The sequence below is a fragment of the Mus caroli genome, chromosome 6, assembly GCF_900094665.2.
Source record: "Mus caroli chromosome 6, CAROLI_EIJ_v1.1, whole genome shotgun sequence".
NCBI lineage: Eukaryota > Metazoa > Chordata > Mammalia > Rodentia > Muridae > Mus > Mus caroli.
Window position 1 is genome coordinate 24,003,643 of NC_034575.1, and position 20,931 is coordinate 24,024,573.

At 50.2% G+C, this 20,931-nt stretch overlaps 2 protein-coding genes across 4 annotated transcripts in view; both read right to left on the reverse strand.

The window, feature by feature from the left end:
- The window catches only part of Rbm28 (RNA binding motif protein 28), a 43,714-nt gene extending 41,517 nt beyond the window's left edge, over positions 1-2,197 (reverse strand). For both annotated transcript variants that reach the window (XM_029478818.1, XM_021165387.2), the window contains exon 1: positions 1,706-2,197. In XM_029478818.1, the coding sequence (XP_029334678.1) occupies positions 1,706-1,823 (118 nt within the window). In that variant the 5' untranslated portion in view covers positions 1,824-2,197. The remainder of the gene's footprint in view (positions 1-1,705) is intronic.
- Positions 2,198-6,422: 4,225 nt separating this feature from the next.
- On the reverse strand, positions 6,423-16,619 carry Prrt4 (proline rich transmembrane protein 4). Of its 2 annotated transcripts, none has more exons than XM_021165832.1 (5): positions 16,492-16,619; positions 14,176-14,890; positions 13,962-14,066; positions 13,633-13,758; positions 6,423-8,750 (listed from the first exon to the last, which is right to left on the reverse strand). In XM_021165832.1, the coding sequence occupies exons 1-5, from the start codon at positions 16,564-16,566 to the stop codon at positions 6,925-6,927; spliced, it is 2,847 nt and encodes a 948-aa protein (XP_021021491.1). In that variant the 5' UTR covers positions 16,567-16,619; the 3' UTR covers positions 6,423-6,924. The 2 variants fall into 2 exon arrangements, with proteins under 2 accessions (XP_021021491.1, XP_029334752.1); XM_029478892.1 differs by lacking the exon at positions 16,492-16,619 and having other exon boundaries at positions 7,234-7,489; positions 8,524-8,750; positions 14,176-14,827.
- Positions 16,620-20,931: the final 4,312 nt, after the last annotated feature.

Sequence of the window (20,931 nt, forward strand, 5' to 3'; positions counted from 1 at the left end):
GTAGCCCTGGCTGTCCTGGAACTCACTTTGTAGACCAGGCTGTCCTCGAACTCAGAAATCCGCCTGCCTCTGCCTCTAGAGTGCTGGGATTAAAGGCATGCACCACCATGCCCGGCATTAATGTCCTTTTAAATGAATGTTTCTTTCTTGTTTTGTCTTTTGGGGACAACGTCTTATATAACCCAAGTAGGCCTCAACTTCCTGATCCTCCTGCCTCCACTTACTAAGTGCTGGGATTACAGTCAGATACCACCACTCCTGGCACAACATTAGTGTTGTAACATTTATTTACTTGTGTGTGTGCAAAAGTATGGGAAAAACCTGGTAGGAGTTGGTTCTTTCATTCTATCAGGTGGAGTGGGTCCTGGGATCTCTTTTCTCGATGTACTCGTGAAAGTTGGACATATTTTACTCTTCTGCCAAGTCTTTCATTTTATCTGTCTCTCAATTAGACATTACTTTCAAACATGGGTGCTTCCTTCTACAATTGTTTGGGATTAAAGGTGTGTGCTGAAGCTGAGCCACACAACTAGAAATAGGATTTTCTAGTAAACACCACAATCTGAGGACTCAGTGAGATCGAATCTCCTGTCACACCTTCATTCACTTTCTCGTCACCCTGGCCACCAAGCTCTCTTCTCACACATGGACATACTTGCTTTAATATCCTCAAGGTTGCTGATTCCTGAATTCAGACTGTTTTATCCCCAGTTCACTCTCCTCAAACAGGTCTTCCCTAGCCACCCTATCTACACACACACATTCCCTCTTTTGACTTTTCTCCTTAGCATAAATTTATCACCATTATCAACATATAGTTTGTTGGCTGTCTTTCAAACCATAAGTGTATGAGAACAGAGTCTGCGTCAGTGATTTAGTGTCACACACCTGTTGTATCCTAAGGGCAGCCAGCAATGTTCTGAAACACAGTTGGCATCCAAGAAGTATTCCCCAAATAAACAGATGAATGCACAGGATGTGCTAATGTGCTAATCAAACTGAGTCCTCTCACTAGCCAGATCAACTCCAGACCATTTAATGTCTTTAAAGATTATATTCCTTTATTTTAAAAATGGGGTTAAGGCTCTTTGTCCTGTAAGATTGTTGAGAACAAGTCAAACTAAGCACTCTTCCAGCCTAGCAGCCATCGGACTCTCAATAAGCCGCACTGGTACTTTATTAAACGTTACTTTGAGATGTTTGTTTGAGACGGGGTCTGGCTATGTAATCCCAGCTGTCCTGAACTCGCTATTATATAGACCAGGCTGACCTCGAATTCCCAGCAATCCTCCTGCCACAGCCTTTCCAGATGCTGGGATTACTACCATTGCTACAAGTTAATGGGTTTGCGTTTGAACTCCTGAACACGCGTAATAAAGGGGAAAACGCAATGGAAACGTTAAGTGAGTGCTTTGCCTTTCATAAATCAACCTTATTGGCCGATCTACAGCTGAGTCCGTTTAGAAAAGAATCTTAGCTGCCAGTCCCGTAGTTCTGGAGAGAGCAAAGAATTTGCTGGGATGGCTCACGTCATTAATCGGAGGATTCAGGAGGCAGAAGCACACGGGCTACCGGTAGCGAATCCGAGGCCAGTTAGGGCTAGAGAGCCCTGTCTCAAAACAAACAGATCATAACTATAGAGCTCCCTGAAATTGGGTTGTTCCCATACCTTTGCACATGTCCTCTGCACCATCCCACTCCTTACCTTTCTCTGTCACCACGAAGCACTGCTTCACCGGACCCACCTGACTGAACAGCTCTTCCAGCTGATCGCTGCGAGCCGAGGGCGGGAGACGGCCCACGAATAAAGTCAGACCGGCCATGAGACCGAGAGACAAGCGCGTGATGCTGTGAGCACCCCACGCCGGCGCGACCGAGGGCTGGGATGAGCTCTGGCAGGAAGACGGCGCCGAGTTGCCGGGAAATTCAGGAAGTCCTCTTTGCTCAAAAGAGTCCGGGAGGAAACGCAGACTAGAAGGAATAGTTCCGGAAAGAAAAAGAAAAATGACGTCCTGGGGGCGGAGCTTCTTGAGCGACGGTCTCTGTGCAGTCCCAGCACCGCCCCCGCCACTGGAGGAAACTTGACATCAACAGCTTAAAATTCTCTTAAAATCTTTCATTTAGGAACTCGACCCCAAATTCACCAAAGCAGGCAGAAGTCATTTTCCCCCTAAGCCTGCCCTCATCTGACATAGAGTGGGTGTTCAATAAGTTTTTTTCTGAAGAGTTGCCACATATCACGTGGGGAAAAAAACTACATATGCAAAACGTCATAGACACAAGCATGTAACATACATAATTTGAACTAGTCACATGTCCTCAGAAAACGTGAGACAAACTGTCATTTGGCCGCAGAGACAAATTGTATCTACTAAAATCCCCATAGAACAAATACTACGTACGAAATCATATTTTCAATTTCTTATTGATTGAGCTCCTACTTATATATTAGGAGTAAAATTCATTGCCCAAAAAAAGACATGGTCCCTGCCTTCATATAAAATAGAGTCCAGAGTGAGAGACAAACGTTTATTTTTAAAATCTTACAAAGTCTCTGCAAGATCACATCAGAGCACAATGGAAGCCAAACATAACACCCAGTTATATGTACAGACCTAGGATGCACTGCTGCCCAGAGACAGAAGATCTTCATTTATGTCTGTTTATCAGACAGACTGGAGGCTACCCACAGTGTTTAACACTCAGTGGGTTTCACTGTCTGTCTTACATGGAAAAATGCTGTGCTTGCAGAATACCTAGCTGCAAAAAGTACCCTAGGCACTTTTAAAGTCTTTACTTTTAAGTTACAACAGCTCAGTAGGTAGAAATCACCACAAAGGATGAAAGGCACAGTGAAAATCCCCAAGAGTTATCCACATTCAATATAATGGATGGATGGATGGATGGATAGATGGATGGATGACATGTAGGTAGTAGTGGCAGGAGGAATATGCTAAGCATGAAATTTATGAAGTCCTAGTAGGCTTCAAATAATTAATATGTGCTTTTAGAAAAAGAACCCCCACCACAGTTATATTTTAAATAGATAAATCAGAAGAAAAGGCACTGAAATACAAAACAGATCGCCAAGGCTACCATAAAGTCAATCCTATCTTACATAAAAAGTAAAGTGGGCAAAAGAAGTAGAATCTTTTAAACAAAATTGGTTTGAAATTCCACATCCTCTTCCTTAAGAATCAAATTCTAGGCGGGGCAGTGGTGGCGCACGCCTTTAATCCCAGCACTTGGGAGGCAGAGGCAGGTGGATCTCTGAGTTCAAGGCCAGCCTGGTCTACAAAGCGAGTTCCAGGACAGCCAGGGCTACACAGAGAGACCCTGTTTCGGAAAACAACAACAACAACAACAACCAAGAATCAAATTCTATCCTCAAATACAAACTTGTATTGGGGGACCTAGTCATAGCTGCGGTAGATAAAGGGGAAAGAATTTAATATCCATTTGTAATCCTCCTCTCCCCTCAAAAAACAAACAAACAAACAAACAAAAAACTGTCCTAAATACCTAAGTCCAATTTTTCCTTAAAGGACAAAGACTAAACTGTTTCCCTACGTCCATCAGGGGGCAGCAAATACCCATAGTCAGGGTTCTGTGTGCCTCAGAATACACAGTAAAACTGAGCCTTCTCATCTTCCCCTTTATTCAGATGTGGATCCCCCATCTGTCTCCTGCCTCGTCCCCTTATAGCCATGCATATCAGGAAGGGCATATGGTTCTTCAGCCAAGAATATTTGCTCATCCATCTACTCAGGACTCATGCAGTGTTCTTTATTAAATAGCAGGAGTCATGGAACCCTACAAGGTGGCTTCCAAGGGAAATAAACTGCAGACCTATCCCTCATCCATCACTGTAGTGAAGCCTGGGAAGGAAGGAAGAGAAGCCTAGGATGTTCTTAGGCTTTCCCTCTGGCTCCACTCCTCACTCTCCCCACAAGCTGAGCCTTCTATAAGATTAGATAGTTCTTACTCTCCCCACTTCTCACAACTGTAATAATTGCTTGTGCTATAATGACTCTTCTATTAGTGCTTGCCTTTCCTCTGCATATCAAATAGTCGTAGTTTGTTTCCTTCTCTGCCTTTTTAGTCTCATCACCTGATATATTTGAGCCTTCAACAAATAATTTTAAGAGAGTGGATTAATTCATGAATGAATGAAAGTTTATCATTCAGACCCTCCAAGTACCAATATTGAAACTGTAGGACGTATGCATTAGGATCGAACGCTATTCCTTCTGAGAAGCCTGCTTTGGGTAAGAAATAAGGCACAAGATAAAATGCGCAGCTAACTGAAGTCTTGGCTTCTTTGTGTGCGAAAAAGCTAGGGATTTCTTTTTAATTTTAAAAAAGATTTTATTTTATGTATATGAGTACACTGTAGCTGTCCTCAACCACACCAGAAGAGGGCATCGGATCCCATTACAGATGGTTGTGAGCCACCATGTGGTTGCTGGGAATTGAACTCAGGACCTCTGGAAGAGCAGTCAGTGCTCTTAACTGCTGAGCCATTTCTCCAGCCCAGGGATTTTTTTTTAAATTTATTTTTATTTTTATTTGTAGGGGTGTGTGTGGATGAGAGATGTGTACATGAAGGACAAAAGACATCATCAGATCACCTTGGTTTGAAGTTGATGGTGATTGTGAGTAGCTCAAGGTGGGTGCCAGAAACTCAGGTTCTCTGAAGTTTAAAAAAAAAAAAAAAGGGTTTTAACTGGGAGTAATTTATATGAAGGAAAATTAACAAAGTGTCGGATCTGGTGAGTACTGAGAAATGTTCCTCTGGCCTCCTTTCTCATCAGCTGCATTCAGAGCTTTCAGACGAGAAAAAAAGCAAGTATCTGTGAGAGATGAACGGAGTCAGACTGGATGGGGAGGCTCCAGATTTGACTGCTGCGTTCAGGGGAGAGAAGTACATGGAGCCAATCAGTGAGGAGAATGCGCAAGACCAAGCAGCTGGAGAGGATGAGTGTGAGGAAGGGATGACAGAGGGGCTGGGTGTAAGCGGAAGCTGAGGAGAGGCAGCTGGGAGGGGCAATGGGGTAAGAAGGAGACAATTTCCCAGAGCAGCAAGCATCCCTTGCATGACACAATGCAGTGCCAATGCCGGGCCCACTGCAGCCACTATGACACCCAGTGAGAAATGCCTGTAATTAGGAAGCTGGCAGTTCTCTGGGCCTCAGCCCAGAGTGAGGACGCAGCAAGAATTTCTGAGCTACACTAAGCCAGGTGATGGAGGAGGCACGGTCAGGACCACTCCAGGTCCATCCCTCAGCCTCACCTGCACCGCTACCTCAAATCTCTCTTCTCTACCCGGACTCTTACCCTCCCTTAGATGGTCCTGGCTTCCTTCCTCCCTCTGAGGTCTTGAGGCCCTGGATACTGTCCTCAATCAAGACAGATCTTCATCTGCAGGGAACAAGAGCCTCAGCCCCTCCCCACCTCCCTTTCTGTATTCCTTTTGGCTCCTTGGCGCCTGTCTCCAAACTCCATGAGCTGGTGATCCAAGTTTGTGTGATTTTGTGTGTGTGTGTGTGTGTGTGTGTGTGTGTGTGTGTGTGTGTGTGTGTGATTAGGAAGCTTCCTGTTTGTTTTTTTCTACTTTGATCCTGATGTGTATGCCTCTCCAGGTCTCTATGTGATATGCAGGACATCCGCCAAACACTGCCAGCTTTTCATTTTCAAACCTGATCCAAGACCCTGCCACCATAAACCATTACATTTTATCCAGATGACAAATGCAGAGTATATATAACTGGAGGCTAAATGCTTCAGGAAAGGGGCGGATACTCTGTAGCTGGTGGCTGGATGTGCTAATGGGTCCCTGCAGGGTGATCTTTCTTTGAGAACTGAGCTGGGGCTGGGGCAAGAGGTAGGCAGTGAAGACAGATTTTTCTCTACTGAGGATCAGAGATGAGAGCTCTGTGGAAAAGGGGGATGAGGTCCTTGTAAGACCAGCTTCAAAGACTCCCTGTTGATGAGAATAGGCAGCTTCCTCTTTGCAAATTCTTATGGGAACTTGGCAGACAGGTTGTTGGCTGGCCCAACCGAAGCAATCAGGCCCTTTAACAAGTGTGCCCACATTTCTATGAAGATCTTTATTATTAACTAGCTCCTAGGAAGCTATCTCCTAAGATCTGATGCAGGGCTCCTGTGGACAAAGGCATTTTGCCAAGTGCTAAAGAGTCTCTGTCTCCCACCTCTCAGGGCCCTGTCCCCTTTAGGAAAAGACATTTGCCAGGCAGTCAGATGGGCGGCTTCCAGGGGCTTGTCTCAGGACTCATTCCCCAGAAGAGTCCTCACTTTCGTGTGAAGGTCCCTGGGAGTCTGAGGTAGAAACTCTGGTGGAGCTGCTGAGGTTGTAGCCGCCGCCCCCCCCCCCTTTAAGCTTTTCCAAGGTCAGAACATTCTCCTCTGAAAATATTTTATTGGTACATTGACTCTGAAAACGCTCATTTCCCAATCAGTTGCGATAAAGTCTCTTGGGCCACAGCTCCATCGTTAGGGAACGGTTCCATGAAGAGATGGCAGAGGTGGGTATGAAGCCCAGACAGGGCACTAGGCCTTTTAAAGATAGCTGTTTCACTCAGCACCAGGGTAAGGGGCATGGTGGTCAGGAGTGGAGCACCTTGGAGCTTTATTGCTGGTGACAGCCAAGGAAAGTAGAACCCTGCCACCCTAAAGTTGCAGCTAGGGACATTAGCACCCCATGGCTCCAGAGAAGTTGGCACTGATTCCCAATGCATAGAGCCTGATTGCTGACCCACCCACCCAGGGACCCCTGGATGGGGAAGAATCAGAGTGAGTTATCTGAACCAGGCAGAATTGGAGAATTATTACAGTGAGGAGGTCTTGAGCAGATCAGATGCCAGAAGTGGGGGCCAAAGGCTCGGCTGTGAGATAGCCGCCTCTTCACAGGTCTATGGTGTCGCTGCCCATGCTCAGCTCATCAATCTGTCGACAAGCATCCAGGAATTGCTCTTGCAGCAATGCCTCCTCAGCCTGCAGTTCAGAAGCATGTTCCGGGGAGTCGCGGGAGGGTGGGGATAGGGCCTGGTAGGATCCTGAGGCTGGGAGGCTGGGGCTGCTTTCTGAGGGCCGCGGGGGACTGAGGACGCAGACTAAGGGACAGCGAGGGGGCCTGTCGGGGCTGGAACACAGAAGCATGGACGAGCTGTCCCGTGAGAGTCCACACAGAGAGCCAGATGAGGCGCTGCTGCCGGGAGGCCAGGCCCCAGGAGATGGGAGCTCAGGAGGTGCTGGGGATCCAGGGACATTCTCCGACTTCTCACAGGGTCCTGCCCCTGTCTTGTTCCCCAGTGAGATGGTGCGGTAGAGACCGAGCCCAGGCAGGGCTTCCCCAAAGGCAGGGCCCTGAAAGAGGCCAGGAGCCAGAAGTGCCTCGCTGCAGAGGGCTTCCTCGATGCTGCGCCGCAGGTTGATGGGTGAGGGCGGGCGGAAGTCCACCGTGCAATCGCTGCTAGGGGAGGAGGCTGTTGACTGCGTTGGGTTGGCTCCCGCACCTTCAAAGCCCCGGCAGCCGCCACCTTGGAGAAGGAGATCGGGACCTGGGCCTGCTAGGGCGCATAGCTGCAGCAGCTCTGCGTCCCCACGTGCGATCGCGCTACCCAGGGGCTCCTTGTCTCGGATTCCGGGGACCCAGCCTCCTGGCAGCAGCGGAGCAGCGTGTCCCGGAGACAATCGGAAGAGCTTGGCCCAGCAGCGCCGCGGCACACGTGGACTGCAGAGCGCTGGGTAGAGACCAAGCAGCGCTAACGGGAGCGCGACGCCCACCTCGCCCAGACGCAGACCTAGCTGGAAAGCCCACCAGGGCCAGGGCCCCTCCAAACCTGCTTGGCTTCCGTAGCCCAGAGCGTGAAGCACCTCGTAGCCCTGCAGGGCTCCGCTCAGCAGCCCAAAGGTCCCGGCCACCGGGGCTGTGCGTGCCGCTCGCCTCCAGGACTCCCGCGGGGCGAAGGGGCTGCGCACTTGCGGGACAGGGGTAGCACCCTTAAAGCCAGCCCCTCCCAAGGGTGCTCCGGCCCTCCGCCGCCGGCCGCCCCAACAAGAGAGTGCCAGCAGGAGCCCCGACAAGAAGGCAGCGAGGAAGGCGTGCAGTCCGCGGGAGGCGAGCCGCAGCGGCCGCAGCGGGCGGTGCACGGCGCTCCCTAGGGCGGCCGCCGCCGCCAACCCCAGCCCCAGCAGCAGCAGCGCCGCTAAGCCGGCGGGGCACCTCGGAGTGCGCGGTCGGGCCAGGAGCAGGCAAGCCAGCCCCAGACCTGCAGCTAGGCAGGGCAGCGGAAGGTCCTGCAGCAGCAGCCAGACGAGAGTCGGCAGCCGATCGCGATGCCCGTAGGCGTCGTAGAAGAGCGGGAAGGCCCGAGTGGTCCCCGCGGAGAGCAGCAGCAGATCCAGCAACGCCAGGCAGGGGGCGCCTGGTGGACAGCGCCAGGGCAAGAGGGCCAGAGCTAACAGAGCCAGCAGAGCCACCAAGCCGAAGAGAGCTCCTGCTCCATATACATGGGCCTCCCAGGCCAGACCCCAGCGAGCCCTAGCCTCTGCCCAGTCGGCCTCCAGGGTCAAGAAGAAGAGAGGCAGCGGGGAGGCAGGCGGCTGTCCCAAGTCATCCTGCAACTCTGGATCACTACAAGAGCCTGGCTCACATCCAGGCTGTGTTGAAGGATTCCCGAAGCTGGCAGGAGAGAGTTCGTCTGGGCCAGAAGTGGAGACAGTGGGGTCTGTGGAAAGAAAGCGTTTGGCTGGAGCCGTTAGCAGCCCACCCCCCGGGCCCCGCCTTCCCAGTCCTCAGCTAGAAATCTGAATTTCTTCTATGAGCTGATTTTTCTTCTCCCCACTTCTCCTCCCAGAACCCCATCTTCCAGGCTGAAGCTTTCAGCGACCACTCTCCTCCCATTTGTACTGTTCATTCCACACACACACCCTCAATCATTCCTTGATTTTATCAGGTTGGCGGAGAGGTTTTCTTAAGAAGTTACAGGACTTTAAAACTGGAAGGAGGTGTGTGGATGCCCCCCCCTCCAGTCCAAATCCCACACCAGAAAAGATGTTATATGAGAATAAAGTTTTTGTTCCCTTTGCACACGTATGAAACTCCATGCTTAAGTGGTTTGTGGCATATGGAAGGCACTGAGTAGTTTCCATTGAATACATGAAACTCACTTTTTATCAGAAGAAGAAACTGAGGTTCTGCAGAAGGACTTGCCCAAGGCCACAAATCATCAGAGCGCCAGGACCCAGATCTGAGTACCAATCTGCATCCCTTTCCCACAATAACCTGTCACAGGTACTAATGTGCTTCTCTTCTCTCTCCCAACACACATACATGCTCGCACACATGCACATCTGACTCCAAACCTCATCTAGGACTAGAAGAGACCTTCACATGTCCCTTGTCAATACTCTCTTGTCCCTATTCACGGAACATGCGTGAACAATGCATGCACTCACAGAGCAGGAAAAGAGGTAAGTCTCCTGCCCTAGCATTCTAAGGAGAACACATCTTATTAAGTGTCCTTCCTACAGGCTATACCCCAATGCTCAGCCACTGATTGGCAGTAGCTCCCCCATCCTACAAAACCATTAGTCTAGGGCTGTTTTTGTTGTTTCTTTTGTTGGTTTTATGAGACATGGTCTCACATTGTAGTCTCTCCCCTGGAACAATTAGAGGGAATCACAGTGGAGCAATATGCTATCGAGATAAGTGAACCCCTCAGGTGTGCTGGAGTCTGCTAACTGAGGCTCTGGCCTCATCCTCTGCCCCAACATGTCCCACATCTCTTGTGGAAAGGGAAGTCTGCCAAGACTTGGTTCTTCCCTTGGTTCTGCTCTCTTGGAGCAAGAGGAGCTCTAAAAAGGTTAGACTCAAGATCCACCTATGGCCAAACAGAAAAAACTGTGCTAGAAGTTGATCTCTTCCTGCACCTCCAAGTTTCAGCAGGACTACACCTGAAGGCAAAGAAAAAAAATTGGAGGAAGACAAGGTAGTAATGAAGGATAGAGATGGACACACAGGGATGGGGAGGAGGACAGGAGATAGGTGTGTGCTGGGGAGTAAGGACCTCTGATGATTACACTCTTGCTCCAATTGCCTGCCCAGGCCCTAGCTATCCCCCAGATGGATAACAGAAGAACACCCACCCCAGGCTGTTCTCTCACATGCTGAAGACAACAAAAATCTGCAGAAGAAAACGTAGTGAAGTCCCAGGCAGCTCAAGAGACAGAAGGGAAGAATTGGACAATTAGAAAAGTCGTGGAGGTAGCAACCAGAAACTTAAATGCAGAGCTTCCTGCCTGCTACAAGTGGCAGCATGCACATTGGTTCCCACTACGTTACGTTCCTCAAATCTGAACTGGGTAAGAATCCCTATTACCCAGAACAATCATGAAGATAAATGAGGTGTGTTCCCGGTATGGAAAAGAAATCATTCAATATATAATTCTGGCTAGTATTGTAACTGGCTAATGTTCATCTGGGATCAATTATCTTGTTTGTGTGTGATCAGCTTTGACCTCAAATTAGTTCTTTTTTAAAGCTCTATTTTCTTGGTAATTCTGTGTGTTGGGTATTTACAAGTGAGTGCATGTGCCCACAAAGGCCAGAAGAGGCATTGAGCGCCCTGGAGCTGGAGTTATGGACAGTTGTGAGCTATCCAGTCTGGGTGCTGGGAATCAACCTGGCTCCTTTATAAGAGCAGTGTGTGTGCTTTTAACCACTGAGTCTTGTCTCCAGCCCCATAAGTTAGTGCTTGGTTTAACAGCTTAGCAACATCCGAAACTTGTTTAGAAAGACAACAGAGAATCCACAGAGTGAATATCAATCTCTTGTCTCATTCAGTCTGTGCTGTTTGAAGAACACTAACATAGTGTTATGCTACCCTCTCCCCGTGGCCATTCAGTTGGAAACAGGAAGCCTGCTGGTCAGAGGAGGCACCAGCCTGGAGTCAGTGCATCAAACTAATACACCATTCTTCTCATTTTCCTGCCCCACTTTGAAATCCTGGTCAAACCTACTGCTACTAAGTTGCTGGATTACCTTGGTTTCCTTTGGCCCATGTCTGTCCCTACTTGTGGTTCCTCAGGCTCCTCTCTGCGCTTACCATACAGACACATGCTCTCAGAGACCATGTACACTTCTCACACATGTGCCATATGAAACCCCATTTCTCACCTGTGTCTCCCTAAGCAGGATAGCCAATAGAGCAAACTTCAACAATTATAAAATCCAGGAGAGAACATAGGCAGAGCACAAGAGACATCTCAAGTATCAGAGACAGACTTCTCAATAGTGTTCCTTCTCAACAGTGTTCCTTCGGACCAGAGTTGTCCCGAGAGCCCCAGTGTGGATGGAGGCAGGAGAAAGGCAGCCTAGCTTCTGCCTCTGATGGCACCACTTGTCCTCATCTCTTTTCTCTCTCTCCATTTGTAGCCTCCTCAGAAACTGCCTTGAGTTTCCCCTAAAAGACAGTGGTCCTGAGTTCCCTCCATCCTCAGGAGATGGATCCTGAGCGGGCCACCCCTTCAGGGAGATTCCACCCTGTCCTTGTGTCCCTTGACCTCAGGAGTGAGAGAAAAGATGGGATGTCAGCATGAGTAATTGTCGGGGAGGCAGGGCTGGCTGAGGAGGGGGATGGGAAACGAGAAGCCAGGTCCAGGGGAAGCCAGGTCTGATTATCCACCAGCTGCCCAGATCAAAGGGCTGCGGAATCAACTCTGGATGCTGGAAGCTGCAGCCCGGTTAATGGTTTGGCTGCATCCTTCTCCCTACCCCCAACTCCAGCATTGTGAAGGGCTGATACTCTGCAGCAGTAACACTGGAAATATTTAACAGCTGGATCGCACAGGCACTGGTCATTCATAGCCCAGTCTTGCCAGTATGGCCAGAGAGCAGAGGGACAACAATGAGGACTTATCAATGGGCCTAAAGTCCTTGGATATGAGAGAGCCCACTATGAAATTTCAATGTGTAAATACAAGCCATGGTTCAGAAAAAGGGGACCCAGTGCAAAGGAGCCCTATATCAAAACACAGTGCAAGTGACACTTGAGTTAGAAAGATCCTAGGATGCTTGGTATGGTAAGAGACACCTGAAATAGCAGCACTTGTGAGGTAGAAGCAGGAGGATCAGGAGTTCAAAGCCAGCCTCAGCTGCAAAGCCAGTTTGAGGCAGGCCTGAGCTACCTGAGACCTTATCTTAAAACAAAACAAAACAAAACAAAACAAAACAAAACAAAACAAAACAAAACAAAACAAAACAAAACAAAACAGAATATATTTGTTACAAGTTTGATCTCTCCTCTCTTCTCTCCTCTCCCCTCCTCTCTTCTTTCTCTCTCTCTCTCAGGTTAACCCAGGCTTCTCAGTTTATGCAAGAGGAGCAGCAAGAAGAGACTGGACTCCTGCAATCACCAGTGAGGCGGAGGTGGGGAGAGGGGGGTTGTGGGACTGCCTCTGATACTGTCCAGACTCATTAAACCTGCCTGGCCAGCACTGTCACCCAGGCTGACAGAATGCCAGCCAGCATCTATCCCCTGAGGCAGAGAGCTGCCCCCCACCCACAGCAGATCTTGCCACTGCTGCACATGAATCGCACAGTGGCCATTTCTTGCACACCACAGAAGGATATGATGATGATGGCTGAAGAACTGCATAAAATACAGAAAGGGTTGTCAGGGTTGGGGCTGGAAGAAGCCACAGCTTCTTCATGGCTGAGCTTAGGACAGAGTAGCTTAGATGTTTCACAGACACAGGAAGTCTTTAGTAGAACAAAGCTGGACTGGAAGTCCCTACCCATGGCTCCCACAGCCTCATTTAGCAAAGCTTCTCTTTGAGCACCCCTGAGAACTCTGTGGTCCCATCAGAAGATGGGGCCAAGGCCAGGATATCTGCAAGGCTGAATCTGAAAGTGTATTTGGGGTGCAGTGTGAGCACGAGGCTAAGTTAAGGAGCACTGTTCAGTGAGTTTCTACTTGGTATCCAGCAAGGGTTTACACTATCTGGAGACATTAGAATTTCACAAACACACACACACACACACACACACACACACCACAAAGTGTTCTTTTATCAGACCCTATATAAGTGAGAAGACTTAGGCTCAAAGAGGTCAAATGTTTCCTTGGCACCATTAACCTGTCTAGGTGCATGTTCTGAAAGGCTCCCTAGAGCAAAGGTGGCACCTGTCTGTTCATGGTCCTCTCTTTAATGTCTTCTCTGTGAAGGGCTCAGCCTTGTCCAGGTCTGACAGCACGTCATAGCAGATCAAACAGCAGAGGGGAAAACTCCAAGGCTGAGCAGAGTGGAGGTAGGAAGGGAGACGAGGCACCCAGGATGGAGGGGAGGGAGAGATGCTGCAGAAGTAGCTCCTGCCTCTGCTAGTTGGCTCTGACTCACCTACAGAAGCAGACACCTCAGAGAACACTTCCCTAACTCCATGTAGTATCTTCCCAGACAATACCTGTTAGATTATTAATATATAATTGCTCCATGGTGACAATGAAGGGAGAGGTGGTATGGTTATGAGGGCAGTGACATAAAAAGGTCCCGGGACACTGCTGAGTGTCTGACTTGCAGTGTGTCAAATACAAACGCTTGCATGCTCACCTTGTTGCACTGGCGTTGTCTTGATTGAGGCAGAGCTCGGGGAAGCCACTGAATCCAATAGGCTTGGGCTTGAGAACTTCCTTTCCAGGAGAGGTGGAGGACGCGACCCCGTGGTACCAAAGAGCCCTGTAAAAAGAAGCAGATGGGGCTCAGAATCAATATAGCAGAGTCTGCTTCCCCCCAAGGAACACCAACCAGCCCTTGTCCCAGAGCCTGGAAAAAGCAATACAAACATTCCCCAGGCCAAGAAAGGTGATGATGGTCAGACCACAGACCACTAGCTCAGCCGATGTCATGCAGATGTTTGTGACAATAAAGCCAGCACTCACCAGGGGAATCTGACACTTCAAAAGCAAAACTTGGATGTGCTGTTGTGCCTGGGTAACTCTGCCTTGAGAAGTTCCGGAGTGGGGACACAGTGGTACCAAAGAACCCTGCAAAAGGCGTCTGGGATGAAGTTGCCTCCTGTCTACCAGTGGACAGGGTATATATATTCATCAACATGCCCAGCAAAGATTCACCTCAAATGGAGTGGTTACTTACCAAAAGGTCCCAGGCGCCCAGCAATCTCTGCCAGGCTGGCCCGCAGGCTGGGCAGCAGAGGTAATGACCGATGACCAAGAGTGGGGGCTGCACCTGCTCTCAAAGCTACATCAAACTTCAGCTCAAGCTCACTCTGATGAGGCCTGGGAGCACTGGTTGGAGGTGGTGTCGCTGTTAGAGCAGTGGCCCAGGTCACGGTGCCCATCCTAGGTTGAGAGGGAGCAGTGGGCCGCTTGGTGGGCCCTGAGAGGCGGGATGTGGACTCGGGAGGCAGGGAGGAAGCCCAGGGTGTAAAGCTGCCTTCGGCAGAGCCCCACTCTGGGAGGTAGTTCCCAGGGGACCCCACCAGCAGTTCCCAAAGGGGATCAGTCCTCAGATCGCCTTCCTCCTCTTCCTCAGACTCCTGGCCTAGTCCAGGAGAGAGAGGATGGGTCTCGGTGACAGGGTTTCCCCAGACAGCAGCAGGTCCCCGGAGATGGAATTTGAAGTTTAGCCCCAGGTTGAGAGAGAGCATAGAGGCCTCACTCTGAGGTGGTGGGGTCAGAGTAGTAAGAGGGGCACCTGGTACAGAGGAAGCAGGCTGTGGACCCACAGGTACGGCAAGCAGGACCCAGCAGAACAGCCCCAGCTCCAGGCAGCCACGGCCTGCCATGGCCCCACCTGGCTCAGCAACTCGGGTGGGCAGGGAGCTCACTTCTTCAGCAGCTCGGGGGTCCTAGAGGGAGAAGTACTGGGAGTCAAGGCCTCCACCCCCCTCTTCCGGGATCAGATGCCCTAGGCAATGGCTCTAATCACAGAGAAGCAGGTGCAGGAACACAGGCAACGTGTTCTGCCTGAAAGAGGCATAGCAACTCTTCTTGCCAGCCCCCTCTCCACTACCTGCAGGCTCCAGGGCAAATCTCTTCCCTGCACACCCACCACCGCCATGCACACCCAGCCTTCCCGCAAGGGGGCCTGATGTCTGACCAGAAGTCTAACTACAAGCAGGAGCCTCATCCTGAGCCAGAACAGAGGGAATCAACTTAACCTCCCCCTTGCAGATTCTCTCCCTCCTCCCCCACCCCTCTACCCAGCTTTCTCCATCCCCCACCCCCCATCTCTCAAATATCTACTGAGGCCCACTGTATATCAAGCATCGTTCCAGTAATACAGTGGCAAAGAATGCAGACCCTCCCGATTCGCTCCTGATCCCCACCTCCAGACCTAGCAAGAAACCACTGGAGCACAAGGCCCTCAGAAAGGGCAGGTCACAAGCCTGAGTGATCTGACCTGCAAGGCCATATAGCCAGCTAAGCAGGGTCCCTGGCCTAGCAGAGGCTCTCCGGAGCCTTTCCCCTCTTTCTGGGGGTTTGGCCTGCAGCTACCCTCCCCGTGACCTCAGGAGTTTTTGAGGGAGGGACCGATTAACCCTTTCTGGCTCCGTGGGAAAGGAGGTCAGGCAGGCAAGCTTGGTAAGGGGCAGCAGTTGCAGAAAGACTACCCCCCTCCCCAGAACACATCTGGTGGGGGAAGGGAGAATGAACCAGGGACATACGTGCACCCAGTACCCTTACATCACACACACACACACAGCCGCACCTAGCACCCGTGCACACTCACCCACGCACCCTTCACACACTCCTGCACATATACACACTCCACCCTGATGCGCCCCTTTCCCCCTACGTAGGCGCTCTCTCTCTCTCTCTCTCTCTCTCTCTCTCTCTCTCTGCATATGCAGTCAGCAACACACACAACCCTAACACACTGTACAGATACACCACACACCATCATTTCTATCAACCCCCCTCTCACGCCCCTTACACACCCACCCCTCGCAGGCACACAAGCACACGCGCGTGCGCACACCATACTCCCGCTTCCCCAGTCCAGACCGACGGACCTGCTTCTCTCGCTCGGGCGAGTCCCGGGGGCCAACCCCCGGGAGAAGGGGCTCCCTGGCTCAGGGGGCCCCAGCAGGGCAAGGCTCGGCGAGTCTAGCCTGTTCTCCGTTGCGCCCAAAGCCGGGACTCGAGCTCAGAGCCCCCGGATTCCCTTTGGCTTGCAGGGCGATCGCGGCAGCTGCTGGTCTGTCCCCGGCTGGGTCTGCGACCCGCAGCGCTCTCAGCAGGCGGCGGGCGGCCGGGCTGCGCTCGCGATCCGCACTCCGCTCCCTCCCCGCGGCGCCGCCTCCTGGCTGTGAGCCCGGCTCCCCGGCCCAGCGCCCGCGCCCGGGCCCCGCGGCTGCCCGGCTTCTTGCAGCCCTCCCCGCTGACTCCCGCGCCCGCCCTCCTCTCCCTCCTCCCAGCCCGCCCGCTGTTCGCGGTCCGCCCCTACCCGGGCCGGCAGGCGGGCGCGCACATCAGCGCGGAGCCACGGCCACCTCGCTGCTCCGGCCCCACGCGCACTCATTCACCCAACGCTGCCAATCAGCTGCGGGAGAGTCGGTGCCTCGTTCTCAGCCTGACGCTGGCAGCCACAGGCTCGGAGGACGGCCCAGCGCACACACCCACAAGCACGCCATTCCCGAGAAACACCCTCAGGCGAGGGCACTGGGCGCGCGCGCTCACTCTCTCTCTCTCTCTCTCTCTCACACACACACACACACACACACACATTCACACGCACACAAGTACGTGCACACATGCAACAGTAGTCTGGCATAGGATAGTATCCCATGCAATCAAAATCCACTCCGTTGAACCCTGGATAAAGACTTACTGCTCTCCCTTACAACAATGGGAACAAATGTGTTCCCATTTTAGAGATAGGTAAGTCCCCAGAACTTATCAAATTGCTTAAGATTGCTCAGCTTGGCGGAGACTTGAACTCAGTCTTTCTGCTTGCCTTCTTCACCACCTGGTGGTTTGCAAACATACAACCACCGAGGAGGGCCTCCTACGCTTCTTCGCAGGCCAACTGCCAAATGTCAATCCCCATTCATAACGTCTCCTTTTGCTAAAATCTCTCCAAAATACTCAGCTTCAGAAATATCTGTGGGAGAGAAGAGTGAGACAAGCTGGTGTGCGAGGTGGATCACAATTTGTCTCCAATAAGACGTGGTAGAAGAACATAGAAACAAAGAAAGAGCACCCAGCCAGCCTCACAGCACTGCTTAGCTAAGAGTACTGAGCAGTCGCTAAGCCTGCTGTACTATCTAAAGGCTGTATCATTGACTGACTGATTAAGTGTGGCTTGTTGGAGGCTGAGGCAGGCGGATTTCTGAGTTCGAGGCCAGCCTGCTCTAGAAAGTGAGTTCCAGGACAGCCAGGGCTATACAGAGAAACCCTATGGGGGGCGGGGGGCGGGGGCGGGGGAGTGTGGCTTGTTAGTCTGGAGTCTCTAAATCCCTTCATGTTTTCTTTCTTCCAAAACAGTGAATTTGATAGAAACGTGAGTGCGTGCACACATTCGGACGCGCGGTTGGGAGGGAGGGAGAGGGAAAGGGAGAGGGAGAGAGGGAGAAAAATGTCTTTAATTCTGTCACTTGGCAGGCAGAGGCAGAAAGATTGAAAGTTTGAGATCAGTCACACTCACAAGCTGATAATCTCTCAAACAAACAAACAACTCCAACAAACCAACCAGACAGACAGAAAGGCTGACAGACCAAACCGCAAAAGACTTGCCCATTTTGCTGGGTGGGAAGACAAAAACCCAGCATCACCCTTCAGTCAAAAGGATCCAAGTTCAAGACTGCCGTTGTTGGCCATGGAGGGATTTTTGAGGCCAGCTCAGGCTACCTGATAACCAGCCTCAGTAGACAGGTAGACAAAAATGATCTAGTCCTGCCCCAGAAAGCAGAGACGTAGCATAATGTTTTGGTCAGGGGAAGAGCAGGCAATGTGTTGCAATTCAGAAAGGCATCTGAGACTCCTTTTCTGATCACAGAACTCATGCCACCAATAGATTCAAGATCAAATTGGGTCTCCCACCAAGCTCTCAGAGTCCGACTGTGAATCTGGGATTTATCCTGAGTCTCCAAACAAAACACTGGGAAAGATGTGCCCTAGGTGTCCCTAAAGGAAGCCACTACTCTGCCCTTCTCCCCAGGCCACTGGGGGCTGCCTAGAGGCAGTGTGTTAGGATTCAGACTCTATTTTTTTCATATGTTTAATAAACGCTATCCCACCGGAGACATTTTCTTTGAATCTCCCTCGTAGAAAGCCTCATTTCTTGCTAATCATGTTCATTTAAAGATTTCTAAGTGAAAAGGCAGAAATAAACATATCCCAGCACATTAAAATTGCAATCTTCCATGACCAAGCAGGGTTATTCCCAAGAATGATATTTTTACAAAGATATTGAAAAGGGGAAGTGAGGACTCTCAGCTAAGATGGTGACTGAATTCATACCTCTAATTTTACTCCCTCCCAAAACCCTATTAAAATGTTATTAAGAAGACCTTAGAGTCAATTGATAACTCTTCAGGGATGGGGAGAGCAGGAAGGGGCTCGAGCAACAGGACCTTTGATGCAGGATGGCTGGCAGGGGCATAGTTACTGACTTAGTCACCCCGAGCAAAAAGCTGTCTCCACCTGGCAGAAAGGAAGCTCAGAGTCAAGTTGATTTACATCACACTGTTCTCAGAAACTGGCACAGAAACTGGCAATCCAAATGCCTCAGGAACCATGGAAGCATAGGCTAAAGGAAAGGCCAATCAAAGCACAGTTCAATTCCTAGGTCTCTTCCCTAACTCCAAACCACCAGGAAGCGGGCCATCCATCCCATAACCAGCAGGACCTGTGGGATTTTCCTTTGAGAAAATCTGCACTACACTGGCAGAGCCTCGGGCATCTTCTGAACTGAGGCACTGTCTTAGTTAGGGTTTTGCTGCTGTGAACAGACACCATGACCAAGGCAACTCTTATAAGGACAGCATTTACTTGGGGCTGGCTTACAAGTTCAGAGGTTCAGTCCATTATCATCAAGGCGGGAACATGGCAGCATCCAGGCAGGCATGGTGCAGGCAGTGCTGAGAGTTCTACATCTTCATCTGAAGGCTCCTAGCAGAATACTGACTTCCAGGTAGCTAGGATGAAGGTCTTAAAGCCCACATCCACAGGGCCACACCTACTCCAACAAGGCCACACCTTCTAGTAGTGCCACTCCCTGGACTGAGCTTATATAAGTCATAACAGATACCTTACTGAAAACAAAGGGATTTAGTGCCCAGGTGCCATTGGAATGCTAAATGCAGAGCCTTCTCACACAACCAGGTCCCTTTTGTTTTTCAGGCTGGAGACTGGAAAGCTCTACTCTGGGACATTCCAGCAGCCAGAGAAGAAATAATCAATGAAGCCGACAGGAATTCTTCAAAGCCAGCTCCACTGGATCACCACACAGTACCAAACCCAACCTGGAAGATCAGAGGGTTTTTGTTTGTATTGTCTTTTATAGATAGGATTTCTTTGCGTAGCCCTGGCTATCCTGGAACTCTATGTAGTCCAGGCTGGCCATGAACTCACAGAGATCCACCTGCCTCTGCCTCCTGAATGCTGGGATTGCGTGCACATGCCACCATGCCCAGAATTATTGACCAGGACTTCACTCCCACCCTCCAACTTTAATCTTGATCAAAGGACTTCAGGCAAGGAAGGAGGTAGGCTAACTGCAGATCTTCACCTTTCCTTCAGCTCCCCCAAAACCAATCCCTCAGTTTCATCCCCAGCTCTGTAGCAGACCACCTGCTCCTGTTTCCCACCACCTGACCCCCCTTCTCCAGGGGGTCACACAGATCTTCCCCTCAAACCTCACCCCCCCCATTCCATTCATTCCCAACCCCAGCTAGCATTCCCTGGGAACCTCTAGGTCACCCCAGCCAGGGAAGCAGATAGGCCACATGTAGCTATTCACCTTTCCCTCTAGTCCCCCAATTCCATGCCCCTAGTCTCATACCCAGATCTTCAGCAGACCACCTGCCTTTACTTTCTCTCTGTCCCCATTCCTTGGGGACTAAACAGGTCCTGGTGGGACACTTTCCTCCCTTCTACAGAACCCTTAGCCACTTCTTAGCCCATCGCCATTCCTAAGTATCAGCTCCCAGTACATAGAAACACATTTTACCCAGAACCCTCAGTGACCACACCTAACAGGATCCCAGAAGAATTTCCTATCAGGCAACACACAACCATCAGGCTTTAAGTATTAGACAGGAACAGGGAACAACAACAACAACAAAACCCAACAAAGACAAGATCAGATATCAGCATCTAGAACTGTAATCTTCCCAAACCCAGATGCCTAGGTGCCAAGGTAAACACAATCAGTAACTGCCAGGAAAATGTCTCCACTAGAGGCCAACAACTCTGCCACAGCTGGTCCTGAGAACTGCAGCATAGCTGAAGCACAAGAAAGGGGCCTTAACACAGCCTTTATCAATATGATAAAAGTCCTCAAAGAGGAAATGAATAAACCCCTTAAAGAAATCTATGAAATGCAAACAGTGGAAGGAATTGAATAAAAACAGTTCAAGACCTGAAAGTAGAAATAGAATCAATAAAGAAAACTCAAATTGAGGTGACAATCTGGAAATGAAAAGCATAGGAATTCAAACAGGAACCCAGAGGCAAACTTCACCAACAAAGTATGAGAGATGGAAAAGAGACTCTCAGGCATTAAAGACACAGTAAAAAAAAAAAAAAAAAAAAAAAAAAAAAAAAAAAAAAAAAAAGCCCAGTGAAAAAAAATATTAGGTCAAAAAAATATCCTGGCAAACATCCAAGAAATCTAGGGCACTATGAAAAGACCAAACCCAAGAATAACAGAAGGAGGAGAAGA

What these genes read in the sequence shown, in the direction of transcription:
- Prrt4 (XM_021165832.1), bottom strand. Translation starts at nt 16,566, where the DNA reads ATGAGTGCGCGTGGGGCCGGAGCAGCGAGGTGGCCGTGGCTCCGCGCT. An exon ending in GCGCCCGCCTGCCGGCCCGG is followed by an intron (nt 14,891 to 16,491) that starts GTAGGGGCGGAC and finishes TTCTCCCTCTAG; the next exon opens with GACCCCCGAGCTGCTGAAGA. An exon ending in TGGGCGCCTGGGACCTTTTG is followed by an intron (nt 14,067 to 14,175) that starts GTAAGTAACCAC and finishes CGCCTTTTGCAG; the next exon opens with GGTTCTTTGGTACCACTGTG.